The 19,934-nt window shown below is 50.1% G+C and overlaps 1 protein-coding gene across 1 annotated transcript in view; it reads right to left on the bottom strand.

Moving 5' to 3' along the window:
- The window catches only part of LOC120843168, a 37,940-nt gene extending 24,228 nt beyond the window's left edge, over positions 1 to 13,712 (bottom strand). The window contains exon 1 of the mRNA XM_040214417.2: positions 13,566 to 13,712. Coding sequence (XP_040070351.2) covers positions 13,566 to 13,712 — 147 coding nt within the window. The remainder of the gene's footprint in view (positions 1 to 13,565) is intronic.
- Positions 13,713 to 19,934: the final 6,222 nt, after the last annotated feature.

Below are 19,934 nucleotides of genomic sequence, written 5' to 3'. Positions count from 1 at the left end.
AACTCGAAGCCGCTGTTTATCGCGTAGAGAGAAAGAAGGTTAAATCGCTTGCCACCAGATGGCAGGGTCAAGCAGAGTAATTGCAAGTTGCTAGGCTAGGTGGCGCTAGGTACCGCCCAATTCATGTTCTACAAAAAATAATTTCATTTTCTCAGGCCACTATTGCGCATGGGGAATCGTTACTATACGCATATTACGCATAGTACAAGCCTCAGGTGAACATACATTAAGCACATACACATAGAAACATCAATACAGCGGCACACCACACTAGCCCAAACGCTACTTTTTTTTTTTGCCGACTTGGCTTTTTTATTGTTTATGTAAAACAAGGGTTATTTACATGGTTAAAATACACTTGGGCAAAGACAGCGCCCGATGTGGTCATTTAAACAACACTGGTTCGTGTACCCAGTCACAGTCATACAGTGGCTTCGAAGTTCCGCACTTATCTCCTCCGATTTCGAGGCGTTTTTGGCATTTTAAAGCGCGCTTCCAATTCAGCCCAGCCAGCCATTTCGGGGTTTCCCACCTCGGCAATGAGGCTACTCGCAATCATGAACCCTTCTTCAAAGCGACGCCATGCTGGTTTGCCTTCTTCGAGAGCCAGGAGGTGATCTGTGCGGGACTTCCATATTGCGTGCAGTCCAAGCAATGCCAATACCTCCAGACATTTTCTGTCAGGGCCTGTGCCAAACTCAAGGAGCTTTGCGCTGCGCCAATCCATGTACAATTCAACCTGCAATCTACAGCGTAGTTCCGCCCAGAATAACTCCGCGTTCGGGCAAAAAAGAAAAACCTGCTGTAGAGTTTCCGGTGTGGGACACAGCACACAGTTCAAATTCCACGGAACAAAGAAGCCTTTCTTTTCCTGCCACGTCTTTACTGGCAGCACTTCGGTGTGAAAAGAAATATAGAAGTCGATTGCGGCTTTGCGAACGGGGTAGCTGCGGAGGCGCTTGAAAACCGTGGATTCTACATCAGTTCCAAGAAAGGAGCGATGGAGCGGCGGAGGAAAGACCGTGTCGACTGTATCCCAATACAGGGTTTTTCTTTTCACCTTGCTAAGATACTGCCGAGAAAAACGTGCTTCGAAAAATTTGATGGCAGCAGCGATTTCTTTATAAAACCTCAGTATAGCCGCTGACGTAGCTCCTTCCTGGGTTACAACGAGCCATGGTGCTAACAGCCGGCCGCCAAGTTTAACAAATGACTGCACAATAACAGAATTCCTCTGGTCGCGGAAAAATAAAAACCTCTGAACTTTGAGTTTAATTTCTAGGTTTGCAACACCAAATCCTCCTTTGGCTTGGTTAACAAAAATGTTAGTGCGCCTCATCCGCTCAAAGCTGGAATTCCAAATGAAGGTTGCGCAAAAGCGGTGCATTTTATGGATTTCGCTTGCGTGACATGGCACAAGTTGAGCAGCATACCATAGAGTGGAGAAGAATACTGAGGTGCGTACGAAGGCACGATTTAGAATGGAAAGGTTCCGACCACGCCAGTCTTGCACTTTTGCATTCAAACTGTTGAGGTGAATGCCCCCTTTACCACTTCTAAGCGAATAGGGGTCCAAGCTGACCCCAAGATAATTCGTGAGAGTAGAGCTCCAATCAATATTAATAAAGCGCTGTGGTTTCACGTCCCAGTCTCCGAGCCATGCAACTGTGGACTTAGCGTGGTTCATTTGGGCACCGGATACTTCGCAGAAATCAGCAAAGTGCTGCACCGCAAGAACAATTTCTAATCTGGTGGCGGCAACAACAGTGACATCATCGGCATATGCTAGCATTTTTGTGGCATTCCTGGCAAGGGGGACGCCCTGAATCCTGGTGTCGCTTATAATTCTTCTACAGACAGGCTCCAAATATAGCGAGAACAGTATAGGCGAGAGGGGGCAGCCTTGCCTGACCGAGCCCTGAACTGAGATTTTTTCTGTTACGCTCCCATTAACCAGTAATCGTGTCGATATATCTTTGTAACATAGTTTAATATATTTCGCGATTCTTTTGCGAACACCACACGCTTCCAGCATATTGAATAGAAAGGCATGCGATACCCGGTCAAAAGCTTTACTGAGGTCAATCTGCAGAACTGCTGCGGAGAGTCCGGTTGTTTCAGCTGTTTCGGAAAGAATCCGGAGCGTGTGAACGTTAGAGGTAATAGATCTCCCCTTGAACCCGTACGTCTGATGGTCGCCCACTACGAACTTAAGGCCCATCTCCAATCGTTTTGCCAGTATCCTGGCCAGCAGCTTATAATCTGTCGTTAGAAGGCTGATAGGCCTTAATCTATCTGATGTTAAGACACTAGAGCCCGTGCTTTGTTTTGGAATTAGCACAGTTAGTGCCTGTCGCATAGAGGGTGGTAGTAGGTCCCTCCGGAGAATGTCAGCAAAGGCGTAATATAATACGGGAACAAGAACGTCGGCGAACTTTTTAGAGCGCAGCTCTTAGGGGCCCGTTCCCGGCTTGAGCGGCGTCGGCGTCGCCGTCGCCGTCGCCGTCGCCGTCGCCGTCGCCGTCGGCGTCGGCGTAACCAAGGTCATCCCAAGGTCACGTGACCCCCAATGTCACGTGACCCCTCCCAAGGTCATCTCAAGGTCATCTCAAGGTCACGTGACCCTTTAAAGGTCACGTGACCCCCAGGTCACGTGACCCCCAAGTCACGTGACCCCTCTGAGGTCACGTGACCCTCGAGGTCACGTGGTCCCCTCCCCAAGGTCACGTGACCCCTCCCAAGGTCATCTCAAGGTCACGTGACCCCAAGGTGACCCCCACGTGACCCCCAGGTCACGTGACCCCTCTGAGGTCACGTGACCCCCTGAGGTCACGTGACCTTGAGGGGACCCCCATGTGACACCCAAGGTCACGTGACCCCCAGGTCACGCCTTCCCGAGGTCACGTGACCCCCCCCCCCCCCCCCGAAGTCACGTGACACCCCCCCCCCCCCCGAGGTCACGTGACCCCCCCCGTAGCATATTAAAGATTGAGGGGAGGAGGAGGAGAAGGAGGAGGGGTCTACCCTCCCCTCAGTACCCCTCACTCCTCCTCCTCAAGAGCTGCGCTCCAATTCGGCGTTACAGGGAGTTGTAAACGGCTTTCACTTTTTATAGAACGCTGATCCTAAACCATCTACTCCAGGGGATTTCCGTGGTGGTAGTTCTTTTATTGCTTTAGCAATCTCAGATTTAGTGATTGTTTTGTTCATGCGTTTTTGAATACTTATAGGAATTTTGGGGAGCGCATTCACCCATTCATCTAGCGCCCTGTTGATCCCTTCGTCTTTGCTGGTGAATAGTTCTCGGAACTCTCTCACGAGTTCCTCTTCTATATCTTTCTGTTCTGTAAAAACTTGGTCACCGGCCTGAAGGGAGTCTATTCTGTTGTGCTGAGCTCGCATTCTTTCCTTTGTTTTAAAAATTTTACAGGGGTCTTCTTCTTTGTCTAACGCTCTGAGCCTGCTGCGAACCATTGCTCCTCTGTATTCACTCTCCATGAGACCAAGCAATTGCGCCTTGCAGGCACGGATATCATCGGTGAAAACGCCCGGGGTTTTGTTTTCTTCGGCCATTAAAGTTTGCAAGGCTTGTAGTAATGCATTCTTTGTTTCCCGCGCCTTTTTGGCCTTTTCTTTGCTGTGGTCATAACAGAGTAGCCTAATCTTTTCTTTAATTTCTTCCCATGCTACAGCATCAACATCCCCCTTCTGTGTTGCTTCCGATATAGTGTTTTTTATCTGAGAACAGAGGGCCTCGTCGTCGAGGAGACTCTCATTAAGCTTCCAAGAGCTCCAGCAGAATGGTTTTCTTGTGGTTTTGTTCACCTTTCCTACCCGCAGCGCAACCATTGCGTGGTCAGAGAAGGCCACCGGAGACACCTGGTACGCGGTAACTGCCCTGATGAGTTCGCTCTACATATAAACGCGATCTAGCCGGGCGTGGCAGCAGCCTTGCCAATGAGTGTAGCTAGGACGTGATCCCTGAGACGCTTCGATCGCATCCACGAGGTCTAAGTCTCGCAGTAGTTTATCAAGTTCCGACCGGCTGGAGTCTGATTGCAAGTTGCGTGAGCAATCCTGCGTGTTTAAAACACAGTTAAAATCTCCTGCGATAATCGTCTTTACAGGACTGTCAAGATACTTCCGGAGATTGGTAAAGAAAGCCTTGCGGTCGGCCGCGTCGCAGGGGGCGTGTACTGATATTATTTTTACCGACTCCTGATACCTAATCACTACCACCGAGCAAACCCGGCCGTTCCTATCTGTTTCCCATTCAGGGTAGATCACAAATCCTCTGTCTTTTCTTATCAAAATTCCGCTGCCGCCACTCTGCCCGACCGCCCTTGAGTGAAAAGAGTGATAATATTTTTCGAAAAAAAAATTCATGTCATTCACATGTGTTTCGGAAGAAAGTTTGGTTTCCTGAAGACAAATTATATCGATATTTTCTTTCAAAAGCAAATTTAGAAGCCACTGTTTTTTTATTCTAGAAATTAAACTAACCGAGTTAAACGTGGCGATCTTAAGTTGCTTAATTTTGAGGGGCGTGATGTGAGGAGATAAACTGCGGAAAAATGAATAAAAAAAAGATCACCGCTTTGCATACGCTTCTTGGCGTCTCGGATTTTCGGCGGCGTCACTGTCTACGCTGGGTCTTGTCGCCGGCGGTCTTCTGGTGGGATACGAGGCATTGGGTTGAAGCGTCCTTTCTTGGTCAAACCACCCTTCCACTTTTGTTCTACCTTGTGTGGTCTGTCCGGAGAAGGGCTGAGAGAGAACGGGTCGAGGGTTTGCAAGGCTGGGAAGTCGTCAGTCAGAGGTGCGTCGTCGGTGTCGATCTCAGTTTCTTCTTGACGCTCCTTGCTCAGCGGAGTGTCGGAGGTCTCTGCGGCTTGTTCAGTCAATTTGACAGGTGTTCCAACTGGTTCACTGAGGATACCTGTCCCTTGAGCTTTGGGTTCTGGCTCAGCGTTCGACTCGGGGGGACCGGTAGCAGAACTTGACGTTCCGGAATTCTCCTGTTTGTTCGTTGGTGGAGCGGGCGGTGGTCGCTGAGATTCGCTCCGAGCCGTATCCTCTGCTTCCTCCTCGTCCATCTCGAGGTCTTGCACATCATCCGTTGAACGATCCCCGGTGACGGTGGCGTACGTACGCACGCAGTCTTCAGGTGCATGCCCAACCCTGCGGCACTGCTGACACCAGGGTGCCCTGCAATCCTTCCGGATGTTTCCTCTCGATTTGCACCGCAAACACAAGGGTGCGCGTCCGGGAACCACGACCAGGACACCTCCGCCGCAGACTTTGAGCTGGTGAGGCAGGCTATCAATGGTGACGCCCTGCTTCAGGCTAAGGCGCACCATCCTCGTGGACGACTGTATGCCCTGAAAGCCTTCCGTCCTCCAGGTTTCGCGAGTGACCTCCTGAACCTTCCCGTACCGCTCAAAAGCTCGGAAGAGAGCCTCGTCCGGAACGTGGAATGGCACCCAGTGCACTTTTAACCGGACTTCGGAGTTGTCCGGGTCAAGCACTAAGCACTTCTTTTCTTTCACAGAGAGTTCTCGTGCTTCCACTAACCTCTGTTTCGCTCTTGCGGTGTGAAGTGTCAGCATCCACAGGTGGTTCATTTGGTAGGCACCAATCGCCGCTATCTCCTTCATCACGCGTTCCAGTTCGGCCCTGAAGTGGTCTACCCGGTAAGGGCAACCGGTCACGTCGCAATGAAGGAAGACGGTGTTCACAGCAAAACTTCCTGCTGGCAGGGGTGGGAGAACAACACGATAATCGTCCGTCGAAGAAAGAACAGATAAACCGCGGCCCGAGTTGGCCGTTATCACTGCTCCGTGGGAGCCAGCCATTCTGCGTCCGAGCGGTACGAACGCCAGATGCAGAAATGCACTAGCCCAAACACTACACCCGTGCTCTGTGTTTCCGTCTTTTCTACTGGTCGTTTTGAACATACGGAATTTTTCGGTGACTGGATAAGCAATAAAAAATATTAACAGCATGTTGATTTTTTCCCAGAAATGTCATACCTCTTAGAGTATTTTGAATGGCTCAGGGGATGAATCTTTTATTAAAAAGCAAATGCTCGATCACGCCGTAAATATTTGAAAGCAATAAATCAAGCCGCTCCAATCCGGTTCGAAGCCATGAGCTTGTTTCCCCGCACGGCACGTCGTAGCCTGTATTTCTATTGTAGTGCTTGTTTTTCTAGTTGTGCTGTTCGCGCAAAGCTGCAATTGCCGTCTTGAATTAATCCCTGTAGCGCGGATATTCACTCAGATGGAAGTGATGCTTCACGGGCTGAGAAATCGCTTTTCGATCAACTTGAATGCAGTAAAAGCCGGGACTTGCGGCAGGTGTTAAAGGGCAACTCCGCTTCATTTTTGGTTTTGAAAAAAACAATGCAGTCCTCTTCAGTATCGCCTAGGAAGACCACACGTCAAATATTACGACGCAGTTCTGTCTAAATGTTTCTTAAACGGTCCGGCAAACTTTGCAACTCGCCAAGTTGCTGAAATCGGCTGACTCGAGCGGGCGAATTCAGGCGCAACCAACAGCGCAGTCAAGGCTACGGCATGGGCGGAGCCAACATTGAGCTAAGCGTCATCATCATGGCCCCCTTTTGCTTGTTTTTACTTCTTCGATCGAGCGTAGCGCATGACGTCAGCAACGTTTCCTCTCGGCACTCAGCGGTGTCCACGTGATTGGCGGACGCGCCTGCGCAGCCCGCTTCTTGGGAGCAGACCAACTGCCCGCCGTGGTGCCGCCGTTACCGCCGTCTTCCGCGTCACAACCACCGTCGTCGTCTCACCGTTTGTGATTATTGCCTCTCGGAGTTTCGTCCACACTATGGACACCACGTACGCAGAGTCGCAGACTTATGCCGCAGTTGTGCAGACGTCGTCGAATGCCGTAGACACCAAAACGTGGCGAAGAGTGCGGTGCAGACGACACTCGCGCCTGCCGCACTCCCGCCCGCTCCCATCCCGCCCGTCGTTGGGCCGAGGATCACATGACGTCTCGTACCACGTGATGGCCATGTACTTGGCGGCCCGAGGCCAATGTTCCCGGACGTAGCCGAAGTTTCGGTTTCGACTTCCGCTCGAGCTTAAAATTAGATTAAAAAATATATATCCCTTTTTTCGCGAAGCAAACGAGGTAGTGTCTTTTACTAGGGCTTTTTAATTCGAAATCACTCATTATCCCGAAATCTTCGGAATTGAGCGGAGCTGCCCTTTAAGTGTACGGAGCTACGCCGCGGCGAGCTCGAAAACTTCTAGCGCTCATTCCAGCGCGCCACTTGGAGGGCAGTTTCTCCAGGAACCGTAGTATATTTAAACAGCAAAATAAAGGGTAGCTTTTTTCTCGATTTTACCTACTATCGTTTTTTAATGCTAAAATTCCACACAGTAAATGTACGTACTTTCCGTCACGATTTCGTACTGTTGTCCTTTCCCCAGAGCGCAATCGGTCTCGGGGACGAGACAACCGACAGTCACATTGGCCACTGTACGATAGGAGCTTACTGTTCAGACCAGCGTTCCAACATGACTATCCGGACGTCGATCGATTGCACCTAATCTCTCAAGTGGTATTAAACTTTTTAATGTAAAGCGGAATGTCAACCTGCGACACCCCGCGCTCTCCGATCACGGCCCGACCAGCGGCATCAATGCCCGACGGTTTACGATCTTATCTTGTTGTTACACCACTGATACGCGAACACACGGTCACATCGGCGATAATTCCAGTCCTCTGTTCACAACCCACAACACTGCCATCACGATGTTGCTGCTATGTTGCTGACACGCACAAATACAGAACCACGTTGAACGCCGGTTGCACTTGGCATCGGAAAACAGAACCGAACTCAGCACGGAAGGCAGCCGGCAGCAAAACCTGCATGTCTTGGACGCAGTTCCTGCGATATCCAAACGTCTAAAACGTCGAAAACGTCGACACAGTCCCGCGTGGTTTCGCTACTGTAGTTCCGTGCCGCGTGAGTCCCGCAATCCGGAGACGGCCATCTTAGCCAGTGTACGTGGCGCTGCTGGCACTGCTCCGGAACTTCGCTGTTTCTAGCAGCTTCGTTTGCTCGTTTGATAAAATTAGTGATAAAAACGTCAACGCAAGCGAAATGTTCTGCGCGTTTAGACTAGAAAACGGAATTACAGGCGGCCTTCGCTGCCGCTGAAGCTCATTCACACCCTAAAAAAAAAAGGGTATCACCCTACACCCTTTTGTCCCATATAATACACCCCAAAACTTCATTTCGACGTACAGCGCCCTATAGTCGAACAGACGGCACGAAATTTTACCAGGGGCTTGATAACGGTGCGATATAACTTATTAAATTGTTAAAGTACGTATCAAAGACCAAAGAAAGAAAACACAAAGCTTTTGCAGTACGGCCAAGAAAACTCCGATAATCTTTTTTGTAGTCAATAATACGTACATCAGCTATCTTAATAAGTTGTACCACACGGCTATCAAGCCCCCCGTAAACTTTGGGGACGCCTGTTCGATTATGGGGCGCTGTACGTCGAATTGAAGTTTTGGGGTGTATTATATGGGACAAGGGGTGTAATAAGACACCTTTTTTTCTGAGAGTGACTCAACAGCTATTTATTAAACAACGTGCGCGACCTGCTCGAAAAACGAAACCGAAAGAAGATGAGTCGGGAGGGCGAAAGCTTCCTCCCGTCTACTTGGAGAAGGAGAAAAACGTTTCGTTCCTCCCCTTTTCTCGTGTCCGTTTGGGGGCGCGTCAGTAGAAGGGAGGAAGACGCGCCGTTGCTACTTTTTTCCTCCAATTTATTCTTAGAGTGTAGAGCCATTGTGTTCGTCGCTGAAGGTTTTCTTTTTTCCGTCGGGACGGTAAAAAGCTTCTCCCCTCTCGCAACGCTGTTCGTCCAATCCACAGCGCAGCCAAATGGCATCGCGTTCACGCCGCCGTAATCCTGGTACAAAAAAAAAAAAAAGAACCTACGGCCGGTCTGTAAGGAAGGAGCCACCACCGTACCTCACACGAAAATGGCGCCGGTTCAGAGCAGACGACAGAATCGCGCGGAATCATGGGAAGGTAACGGTCACGTGTCGCGTTCGTGAAAGAGAAACTTTTAGAGTAAGAGAGGGCATGGGTGAGGAGGAATTTCTCTTCCCATTTCAGACAATGTTTTGCGCTACCTTTCATTATTTAGAAACATAAGTGTTTTATACAGCAATCCAAGTGCCGCGCGAGCATTTTCTCTGACGCTGATCCACCTATTGTGTTAAATTACGCACGTGAACATTGGCCACGAAGTCTCCTATTGATCCTGTTACCGTATATACGTTTTTAAACAAAAAGGGGGCATTGGGTTTAATATAAGGGACGGAAATTTAATACATCCCTGGTCTGCAGTCCCCAGAACCCAGAGCAAGTACGATCATTCAGATAACCACAACAGCATATAATTTAATCACAATATATGATGAAAAGAAGATCGACTAGTATTTATCATGCCCCATAAAGACAAAACACAATAAAGAAATTAGGGTAAAGTGGGATAAAATGAGACGCGGGACAAAGTGCGCCTGCCTGTGTTTAGCGCCATCCATCTGCTTGACTAGCAATTGGAGTACGTTCAAACTTCACCGAGAGGTGCCGTGACCTCTACGCTTTGCGTGTAATAATATTAGAATATTATAGCTGTCCGCAAGAGTGTTTTGGAGAGAAAAAAATGCGGAGTTGAGGTTGAGCCAAAAAGGCACAAATTGATCGTGGGGTTTAGCTTCGATACGTGCACCCCGGTTGGCACGGACTATTCTGCCAAGGTAAGCTTTAATTTTATTTGTATGCTTTATAAGCTTCATGCGGACCCTATTTGAGCGAGCTGTGGTTGCCTTCTTTTAAGAAAATAATTATTTACGTAACGGGATACGCGCGGGTCAAAACGCGACGATCTGGCATTCTATGACCCGCATGTTAATGTTGCACGAGTCTCCTGGTTGCTCCCGAGCCATATTCTTTTTCTCCCAGTTTCTAGGAAGGTCCGAACGTATAAAAAAAAAAAACATCATGGGCTTCATAGCGCGAAAGTGACATGAACAAAGCTCTTGAAAGTGTCAAGCAGCAGTGTCACTCCCATCGCACTGCTGCCACACACTTCTGGGAGTACCGAAGGATGCGTTTCAAAAGAAAACCAAACAACTCGGGGGATTTCAAAAAAAAAAAAAGAACGTTCCTAGAAAAAAAAAAAAAAAAACGTTCCTGCAAAAAAAAAAAAAAAAAAGATTGCGAAAAGTTTTTTTTTCTTTCTTTTTTTGACGTTTTAAGTTAAGTTTGGCGTTTTAAGTTAAAATTTTTTTCTTCTATACCTAACGTAGGATGGAAAAAAGGAGCAAGCAAGTCCGAGAGCTGCACTGCTCTAGCGTCATCTTCCCACAAGGTGAAGGGGATGTTGGCAAAAGAACCGAAAGACCGGCGTTCCACCCTGCCCTCCCTCCCCCTCCCTCCCCCCCCCCCTTGCTTTAAAAAAAATATAAAACAAAAGAGAAAGGTTATTAGTGTTGAGCGTTCTGCAGACAGTGCAATGCACATCACAACAGTGCCAGGTATGCAAAGAACTTTGGAGCCAAACTGCCCCGCATACAGTATGGATCGAGCGCATGGAACGCACGTAGGCGGCTCATAAAGAGTGCGTTGGAGCTGACACATGTGTTTCAAGTGTTTTAGAGCGCAGCTCTTAGGCGCCCGTTTCCGGCTTGAGCGGCGTCGGCGTCGCCGTCGCCGTCGGCGTAACCAAGGTCACCCTAAGGTCACGTGACCCCCAAGGTCACGTGATTTCTCCCAAGGTCACGTGACCCCCCGATATCACGTGGCCCCCAGGTCACGTGGCCCCCCTCCCCGAGGTCACGTGACCCCCCCCCCCTCCCTAAATCATGCGACACCCCCCGAGGTCACGTGACCCCCTCCCCCGAGGTCAGGTGACCCCCCCGGAGCATATTAAAGAACGAGGGGAGGAGGAGGAGAAGGAGAAGGAGGAGGAGGAGGGGCCTACCCTCCCCTCAGTACCCTTCCCTCCTCCTCAATAGCTGCGCTCCAATTCGGCGTTAAGGGCCACCCACACTAGCGAGAAAACGCGCGTGGCACGCCGATCGCGGCAAGTAACAAAATGTCGCCGAAGCACAGTCAGCGCCACGTGCGCGTGCAGAGACACGCCCTTTATCTTGCCGCTTAACCGATTTATCGGCGCGCCGGGCGCGTTTTCTCGCTAGTGTGGGTGGCCCTTTACAGGGAGTGGTAAACGGCTTTCACTTTTTTTTATTCCGAAAACTGAACGCATATCAGATTTTCTGTGTCTCATTGTACCCACTACGTTGTCTCATTTTGCCCCACAAGGCGGGACAAAATGAGACAATGTGTGACTTTCAGATATTCTAGTTTTGTTTAATATTTTTCCGTTGCTCCAATTAAGTAATATTTACCGAGCATAAAATCAAGACATCTCAAAATATCCCCATGCTGTGTTTTATTATAAATTAAAGCAAAAATAAAAATTGTCATTGAGATGAAAATGTTTCACCTCATCTTGGCCCACCTTACCCGTAAACGTGCCTCACTCCTACGAATGAAGTCTGGAGACACTACATCTGCATTGTATTTTGAGCAGCACAGGGTATGTTCTTTGTTTTTGTTTTATTTTAACACAATATATATAAGCCCAGCTTAAGCGGGAAGCGTTGCCCAACTAAATATAGCACGAAAACTGAATTAGTGTACAATTAAACACACATTTAAGTTTTCCCTCTAAATATAAATGTGCAATTTTTATCAAACCCTAGACCCCCAAGCACATTTTTGTATTTTCAAAACTACATACATTTGCTGAAATAGCGAAATAGCGCGGTGGCAGAACACCCTCCCGAAGATTTTTTTTTTGTACCTGCTCAAGAGCAACTAGTACATATCCTCACGCAGCAAAATGATCGGATTGCACCACCCCATCATGTTCACGTATGTATACAGGCATCCTTGACAGAAGTCTCAAAACACCACGAACAGAATACCATATTTTGAGCGTCTCACCATGATCGCCGAAATGCTGACTCGGGGACAGCCCCGAGTCAGTCAGGAACCCCGGGGTCAACTGGATGTAGTGCCCCCTCTGGCCGCATCCGCGAGGCTGAATCGTGAAGATTGTTTCCGCGTCTGAACCAGTGTCTACCACGCGGACGTCGGCCGTCCCGAACAGGCTGTCGCCCGTCACCAGGGCCCGACTCCTCCTCGGCCACGTCCGTGGCACCACCACGGTGACCTCCTTGAAGTACAGCCGCCCCCTGGTGGCGACGTGCAAGAACTCGGACGCCGACCTGAACAGCGCCTGCTCACACGAGCAACGACGGGGAATTGAATTAAATTTCCTGACCGTTACGTGCAGGCAAAAGCCTGGGGTCAGGTAGATTTCCACGGGAACCATCTTTTTTGTTTGGCTGTGAAAATCGTTTCTGCGCTGCACAGCGGCTGGCCGAGAATTTTTTTATCACAGCAGCTGTTAGGAGAACCCAATATCAGCTGGTTAGTAAATGTATGCTGAGCGCGAGTTCGTCTGCTTCTAGAGCAGGGGTTGCACCGACGTCAGAACTACGAGCTTTTATTGATTTTGATAGAGGGATAGACCCCAATGCTAGCTACCTCAATATCATTCCGATCGGAGTCTATCAGAGCTCGGGCTTTTGACGTCACCGCAACCCCTCCTCAAGAAGCAGACGAACTTGCGCTCCGAATAGGTACACGTATGCCTGTCCAGCGGGTGTGGCAACTCGGCCTAACAAGAGAGTAGACACTTGGCGATTCCATAGAGTGTGTATAATGATGCGACACGCACCGCTTCATCTCATGTCCGAGCCATCGCAACGATCTGGAGGAACCAAATGTGCAGTGCCGAATGTGCATTTTCATGGCGTTCATGGCCTTTGCGCTTTCGCTATCCACGACCAAACCAATCGCGCACAGTGAACGCGCCGCGATCTTGCACTTGTTTTGTTTTTTCCTGTGTGACTGGTTCATCCGCTTATAGCAAACGCACAAAGACAAGGGGTGCCGTGACGATACTCTTTTGGCGCAGCTTGATCGTAGCATCGGCTGCGGTCCAACGTAATATAGACCGACACGCGGGCTTGACGTCACTGAGCTGCGGTGGCGCTGCTGTCGATACTGCGCATGCGCAGACGCTTCACAACTTCAGAGTTTGGTTTTTGCGCAGGCGCAGTGCCCACACATGGTAGGGGTGCACACAGGATTCTTTGTTATCTCTCTGTTCGTGTATTATAGGGCACTGCGTAGAGTGAAAAACGTAATAAAAAATGGGACTATTCCCCTTCCAGGCGCTTATCACTCGGACAAAAAAAAAATGTTGAGTCACCGGGTGGTGGAAGCCTGCGTGGTGCCTGATATTCCCCAGAGAACCGTGCTACACCTTCACATGCTAAGAAAACGTTCCAAAGACAAGTATAGAAACAGAAAAGATAGCAGCGTGCAGAAGGCGGTCTGTGCAGTATACGATAAGGCGTTGACCAACCTTGATATTTTCCACGATGTATGGATGGTGTTGCACGGACTCGTGAATGGCGACCACTATCCCCGTGTAGCCGCCATCGCCAGTGTCGACGTGTAGGGCTGCCGCTGGAGCAAGCCCGAAGAACGCCAGTACGGCCATGAACAGCATCCTGAAGACGGGAGTCACGGTCCTGGAAAAACGTGTGGACCGTTTCAATGATCGCCTTCGGTACGCCGCCATCTTTGTGCTCTGGGTTGTGGAACGCGGTTCGTGCATGCGTTTGCAACCCTGTTCGATGCAATACCAGACACTGCGCAACCCTGCACAGCTGAGGAACTCGACCATCTTTGTAGGGTCTCCGACTGGTACGTTTACCGCGTCCAAAGAAAGGGGTCCCTCGATTTACGCCCGATGACGTCATAGAAGTGTCATGCCGTCGCTGGTCGCGATCCTGGTGATGTCCCAGCAGCCTTGGTGGATGTGGCAGACGCCTGTTTTGCTGCAGGTCGCACTCTTGCGTGACAGACCTTAAACAGCCAGGAGTTGGGACGCCGCGACAACAGCGACACCAGCGACACTCGCGTTCGCTGGTGATTTTCGCTAGCAATTCGACGGTCAATCACCAGAATTGCGACATCCGACAGCAAGAGACTCCGGCTTCTGTGACGTCATTTGTTGCCACTTCGGGACCACTTTTGACGCTAAACACACCAGTCGGAGACCCGTTCCAGGCTCCATGCCCAAGTGTTCGGCCCAAAGCCACTAAACAAGCTACGCTTCGAAGTAGCCGCACTTCAGCCATCTTCTTGCTTAAAATTGCTGGTGCCAGTTATAGGAAATTTGATGTGAAATTGCAGGAAACGCTTTTTCGTAATTCAGAAATCTGTAAAACAGTTCACGACAGAGCTAAAGGTATCGCCAAAGCCTCCTGATACCGTATCTGATGTTCGGGAATTCTTGTTTTTAAATGTCAGCACCAGTGGGTGTCTGCTTTCTACAGTCTGGGTACAATTTTTTTTAACAATATCAAGCGAGTGTCGACCGCCGGGACGGCTAGTGCCGTTCCGCGGAGGCGTGCGGCGATACGGGAGAGATTAAGCGCGTGCGCACAAAGCCCTTTCTGGTTGGAGTGTCGTCTGCTAGGCTATTTCGTTGATCGCACACAGCTCCTGCACCGTACCAAAGGAGCCCAGGGCGCTTGCAATGTCGAGGTGCATCGCCGATACGCCCCTCCTCTTGGAATGCGTTCACAATACTATTGACGGTGGCCTTGTTTAACCCAGATTGTTGTTGCTATATCCCTTTGCGTCACGCCGCCCGTCCACATTCTCGCAACACGTCCCCGTGTTTCTATGGGCATTCAAGGAGGCATAAAAATGTGCGCGCGCCCGCTGGTCAAAAAAAGTGTGACTACCATATGTGACTACCCGGCTACATAAGCTAGATAACGACAGTAACAACGCAGTTGATAATACAAAACACCCAAGTCGAAACCCTGTCTGTACTCCCTTTTACTTTGTGTTGTACCGCAGCCGACACTACGAGCCATCTTGACCAGTCCATCGCTAAATGTGTGTCACGTGGCCTTCCCGTTAGGTACACCTGCACGTGGAAGCACGATGTCTCGTGGCAGGGTGAAAGCACTGGATTGGTTTTTGGAGGCTCGTAGCATTGGCTGCGGCGTGTAGTTTAATTCATCGTTTCATCCAGTTTGTCGCTTCACCGCAGTTTTTATTTTGCTGGTGCTCAGAAAGTAAATGCAAACATAAAATGAAAAAAAATGAAAGCCGCTTACAACTCCCTGTAACACCGAATTAGAGCGCAGCTCTTTAGGAGGAGGAGGGAAGGGCACTGGGGGGGGGGGGGGGGGGGGGTTAAACTAACCAGGGGGGGGTCACGTGACCTTGGGGGTCACGTGACCCCCAATGCCGATGATGTCATCACTGACGTCACTGATGACGTCATCAGTGACGATGACGATGCGGGTACCGATGACGTCATTAGTGACGTCACTGATGACTTCAGTGACGATGACGATGACGATGCGAATGTCGGTGACGTCATCAGTGACGTCGCTGATGACGTCATCGGTGATGATGACGATGACGATGCGGATGCCGGTGACGACATCAGTGACGTCACCGATGACGTCATCAGTGATGATGACGATGACGATGCGGATGTCGGTAACGTCATCAGTGATGATGACGATGACGATGCGGATGCCGGTGACGTCATCAGTGATGATGACGATGACGATGTGGATGCCGGTGACGTCATCAGTGATGATGACGATGACGATGTGGATGCCGGTGACGCCATCAGTGATGATGACGATGACGATGTGGATGCCGGTGACGTCATCAGTGATGATGACGATGACGATGTGGATGCCGGTGACGTCATCAGTGATGATGACGATGACGATGTGGATGCCGGTGACGTCATCAGTGATGATGACGATGACGATGCGGATGCCGGTGACGTCATCAGTGATGATGACGATGTGGATGCCGGTGAAGTCATCAGTGATGATGACGATGACGATGCGGATGCCGATGACGTCATCAGTGATGATGACGATGACGATGTGGATGCCGGTGACGTCATCAGTGACGATGACGTCATCGGGGGTCACGCGACATCGGTGGGGGTCACGTGACTTCGAGGAGGGGGTCACGTGACCTCAGGGGAGTCACGTGACTTCGGGGGGTCACGTGACCCCCCACGAGGTCACGTGACCCCGGTGGGGGGCTCGCGCGGTGCATTATGGGACATTTCCCATGATGCACCGCGCGGTTACGCCGACGGCGACGCCGACGGCGACGGCGACGCCGCTCAAGCCGGAAACGGGCCCCTAAGAGCTGCGCTCCAAAAAAGAAAAACTAAATAAAACTCGAGATGACGCACGGTTTATGCCACTCCTGAGCAGTGTCACGCAAGCAAGTGCTCTTCAGATCTTCGCTTAAACGCGGTTAGCGCTGCCAGCAGATAATGAACAGGGGCCGTGTACGGTCAACGGAACAGCCTAGCAGACGATGCTCGCACCGGAAAGGGTTGTTGTGCGCACGCGCCTAATCTCTCCCGTGTCACCGCACCCCTCCGCGGCACGGTGCTGGCCGTACCGGCGGTCGACGCTCGCTTGACATTATTAAAAAATTGGGCCACTGTGCAATACAAAACTTAGCTAGTAAACTACGATAGCTAGCACGAACGTACGCCGGTACGATGCTCCTCCATGTTGAAACGGGCAAGGGAGGGAATCGACCTATCTCACCAAGTGTACGGCGCATGCGTGACGTCGCCATAACTTCAGTTCACACGAGGCAACGTTACTAGATTCGATCAGTTACGGAACTGCCCATAGACGCTGCTTTAACGCTGCTTGCACGAGCACTAGGCCCCCCCCCCCCCCCTCCACCCCCTTCCTTTGCCCCTAAGGCTCGGCTCCCGTTGTCCCCACGGCTCGACCCCACGGCTCGACTCCAGTCATTCGACGCGCCACCGGTTTGGGGATGTATACTATGGTAATTGCAGTGTATTCTCTATGGAATGCATATATTTTGATGCACAGCGTCTAGATGCCGTTTCACCGTACTCTATGGAATGCACGGTTTTGCAAAGACGACCTAGAAGGCGCTTCAAACGACGGGAGGCGGACTGAAGTGAGTGAGTGGGGTACCCTCCCCCATGGACGTTCCAGAACTGACCTAATCTACAGGGTCCGATCAAGAAAGTTAAACCCCGCTTATTAGTTCGCACATATAAACTACGCTTCGAGCATGCACTTACGTGGATCAAGAGTTAAAAGAAAATAGGGACTGGGGCACTAAACTCGTCAAACACAAAGTTGGAGCCCAAAGTTTGCGATTGGACGCTGGCGACAAAAGCGCGAAGTCATCGTCATGATAGTCCAATCGGCGCGCTCTCTGAACTTTGGCCCCGGCCTTGAGTTTGACGTGTTTAGAGACCCTGATCTCTACGAGCAGACACGACCCCAAGAGTTGAACAATCGCGTCTGCTTTGCATCGCGTCGCATAGATGGCGCCACCACTTCATTAATGTCATAGCCACTCGTTTTGGTTTAGTTTTGGCGGCAACACAAAATTGTTGTTCAATACTTTTTGGTGCGTTACTTACACACTGCTTTTTTTATTTTAACCAAGACAAATAAAATAATATGTACACTGTAATCATTTATAAAAATAATTATTCTAGCAGATGCTGACTGCTTTGCTTTCCCTTCGGGAACCCAGACACTGGTCCCCCGTTCATCGCTTTTATGTTCCGCCGTGTTGCGCTGGGCTTTCGTGCCTGATGAGGCAACTAACTCAAAAGCGATGCACGGATGTCGTGCTGTGGTAAGCGCCGTTCACACTCTTGCAACCGAGTACGACCGAGAGAGACCAGACCGGTTTTTAAGCCTTTTGCGATCTCTTAGGACCAGCTCCGCGGCAGCGGAGCTGGTCCTAAGAGATCGTAAGGGGCTTAAAAACCGGTCTGGTCTCTCTCGGTCGTACTCGGTTGCAAGAGTGTGAACGGGCCTGTACTCAGAAGAAAAAAGCTTCAAAAGATTCGCCGTCGATACCGACGCGAACGTACAACTTGTAGTCGATGCCGACTACAAGTTGCAAATATTGCATCTGTTGAAGCCTCATGAGACTATATATGAGGGAAGGCCGGACTCCTGCTGTAAAGAGATTCTGAGGATCGGGTCCAAACCTTCCCATCTGGACCATCTGGACATCAAGACGGAGAGGTCAGCTCACAAAACTGCCGTTACTGGAGCAACAGCAGCCCGGACTGGATATTCGAGAAGGCCACTCTCCCGAAGTCTCCGTCTTGTGCAGTATCTAAAAAGAAAATGTTGTAGGGCCCTTTTCTTTTTTCTTTTCTTTTCAAGAGTCAGTGACGGACAGAAGTTATCTGCGTATGCTTAAGGAAGTCTTTCTTCCCGATTTGGAGGCGTTCCATATGCAACGTCAGGTGTGCACAATTATGCAAGATGGAGCGCCCCCGCACTTGTGGACCCCCGTCAGGTAATGGCTGACCGACACGTTCCCTGAACGTTAGATGGGCCGAAGATCGTCCAGCATGCCATGGCCACCACGATCCCCAGACATCACGATCTGCGACTTTTTTGTGCAGGAATTAACCAAGTATCATTTGTACACATGTCGCATCGCCACCCTCGACATTCCCAAGCAACGGATCGAGGCTGCGTCTGTGCTATTCACGGACGAGGTGCGAGCTGCGGCGTTTGCTAAATACCAGGCCAGGCTTCTACGACGCACCTGGCAGTTGAGAGGTCAAGTTGAAATGGAGCAGCAGGACTTCTGTGTTGCCTACGACTTCTTACGACTTCCTATGACTGCCTGTGATTGAGGCGCTCCACAGAGAGACATCTTGGAGCAAGGATCCCTCCCGCCAAGTGTGCTGTCCTATTTTTTTATTTATTCACCCTTGACAAATGGCTCACTTCAGGGCTGCCAATTGTTGCTGTCGGCTGCTGGGCTACTCTTTCAACGCCTCCCCGTGTTTCTCAACTGGTGTCTCCGGACCATATAAATAATGACCCTGGTCCTTCGACAGGGTAGCCTAATCATGCAGGTCTAGCCAGCATTTTATCGCAATACCAGCTAACCAAGAGTATTGGGCTCACGTAATAATATTAATAAGACTAAAAATAATAATAATATTAATCAACTCTTGACGTAATACGTAAAGACTCTATAATACTAGACAGATTCACTACATCGTTGACTTCGCGCCTTCTGCCACTCCTTTACTGAATATTTGTCACCAAAAAAAAAGTACACAAACACTACGAATATTTATTTTGAAAAGGTTTGAAAGACAAAAAATATTGGGCCACCTGGATCGAATTTAACAGAAAAAGGATCCACGGTTTTACGCTGCGCCCATCCATCCTAACTTTTTTTGTTGTTGTTGATGATACAGCAAGTTTATTTGAAACATTCGGACGCCGCCGACTTGGCTGCCACAGGAAGCTACCGCATTCAAAAGGCCCTTCTCGAATGTCCAGTGCGGGTTGCTGCTGCGCCAGAGACGGCACTTCTGTGAGTTGACCTCTCCGTCAAGGTGAAACATTGTCTCGTCAGGGAAGAGAAGGAAGTCCAGATGGGAGGGGTTGGACCCGGTCGTCAGAATTTCTACGCGGCAAAAGTCCAGCCGTCGCTCATTGTCCCGCGAGGCATCAACTCATGCAATGCGTGCAATCTGTAGGCCCGCATATTGTTCTGCTGAAGGATCCCATACGCAGTGAAGCCGGAGACGCCAAACAAATGTGCCGCTCTCTTCGTGAATAGATGCGGGTCCGCTTCGAATGCTTCCAGGACGCCGTAGAAGAGCTCTTTCTTTTCCGACGTG

Source organism: Ixodes scapularis, unplaced genomic scaffold, assembly GCF_016920785.2.
Source record: "Ixodes scapularis isolate PalLabHiFi unplaced genomic scaffold, ASM1692078v2 PGA_scaffold8__174_contigs__length_109621045, whole genome shotgun sequence".
Lineage (NCBI taxonomy): Eukaryota > Metazoa > Arthropoda > Arachnida > Ixodida > Ixodidae > Ixodes > Ixodes scapularis.
The sequence above is the reverse complement of the archived record's forward strand: the minus strand, read 5'-3'. Positions and strand labels throughout refer to the sequence as shown.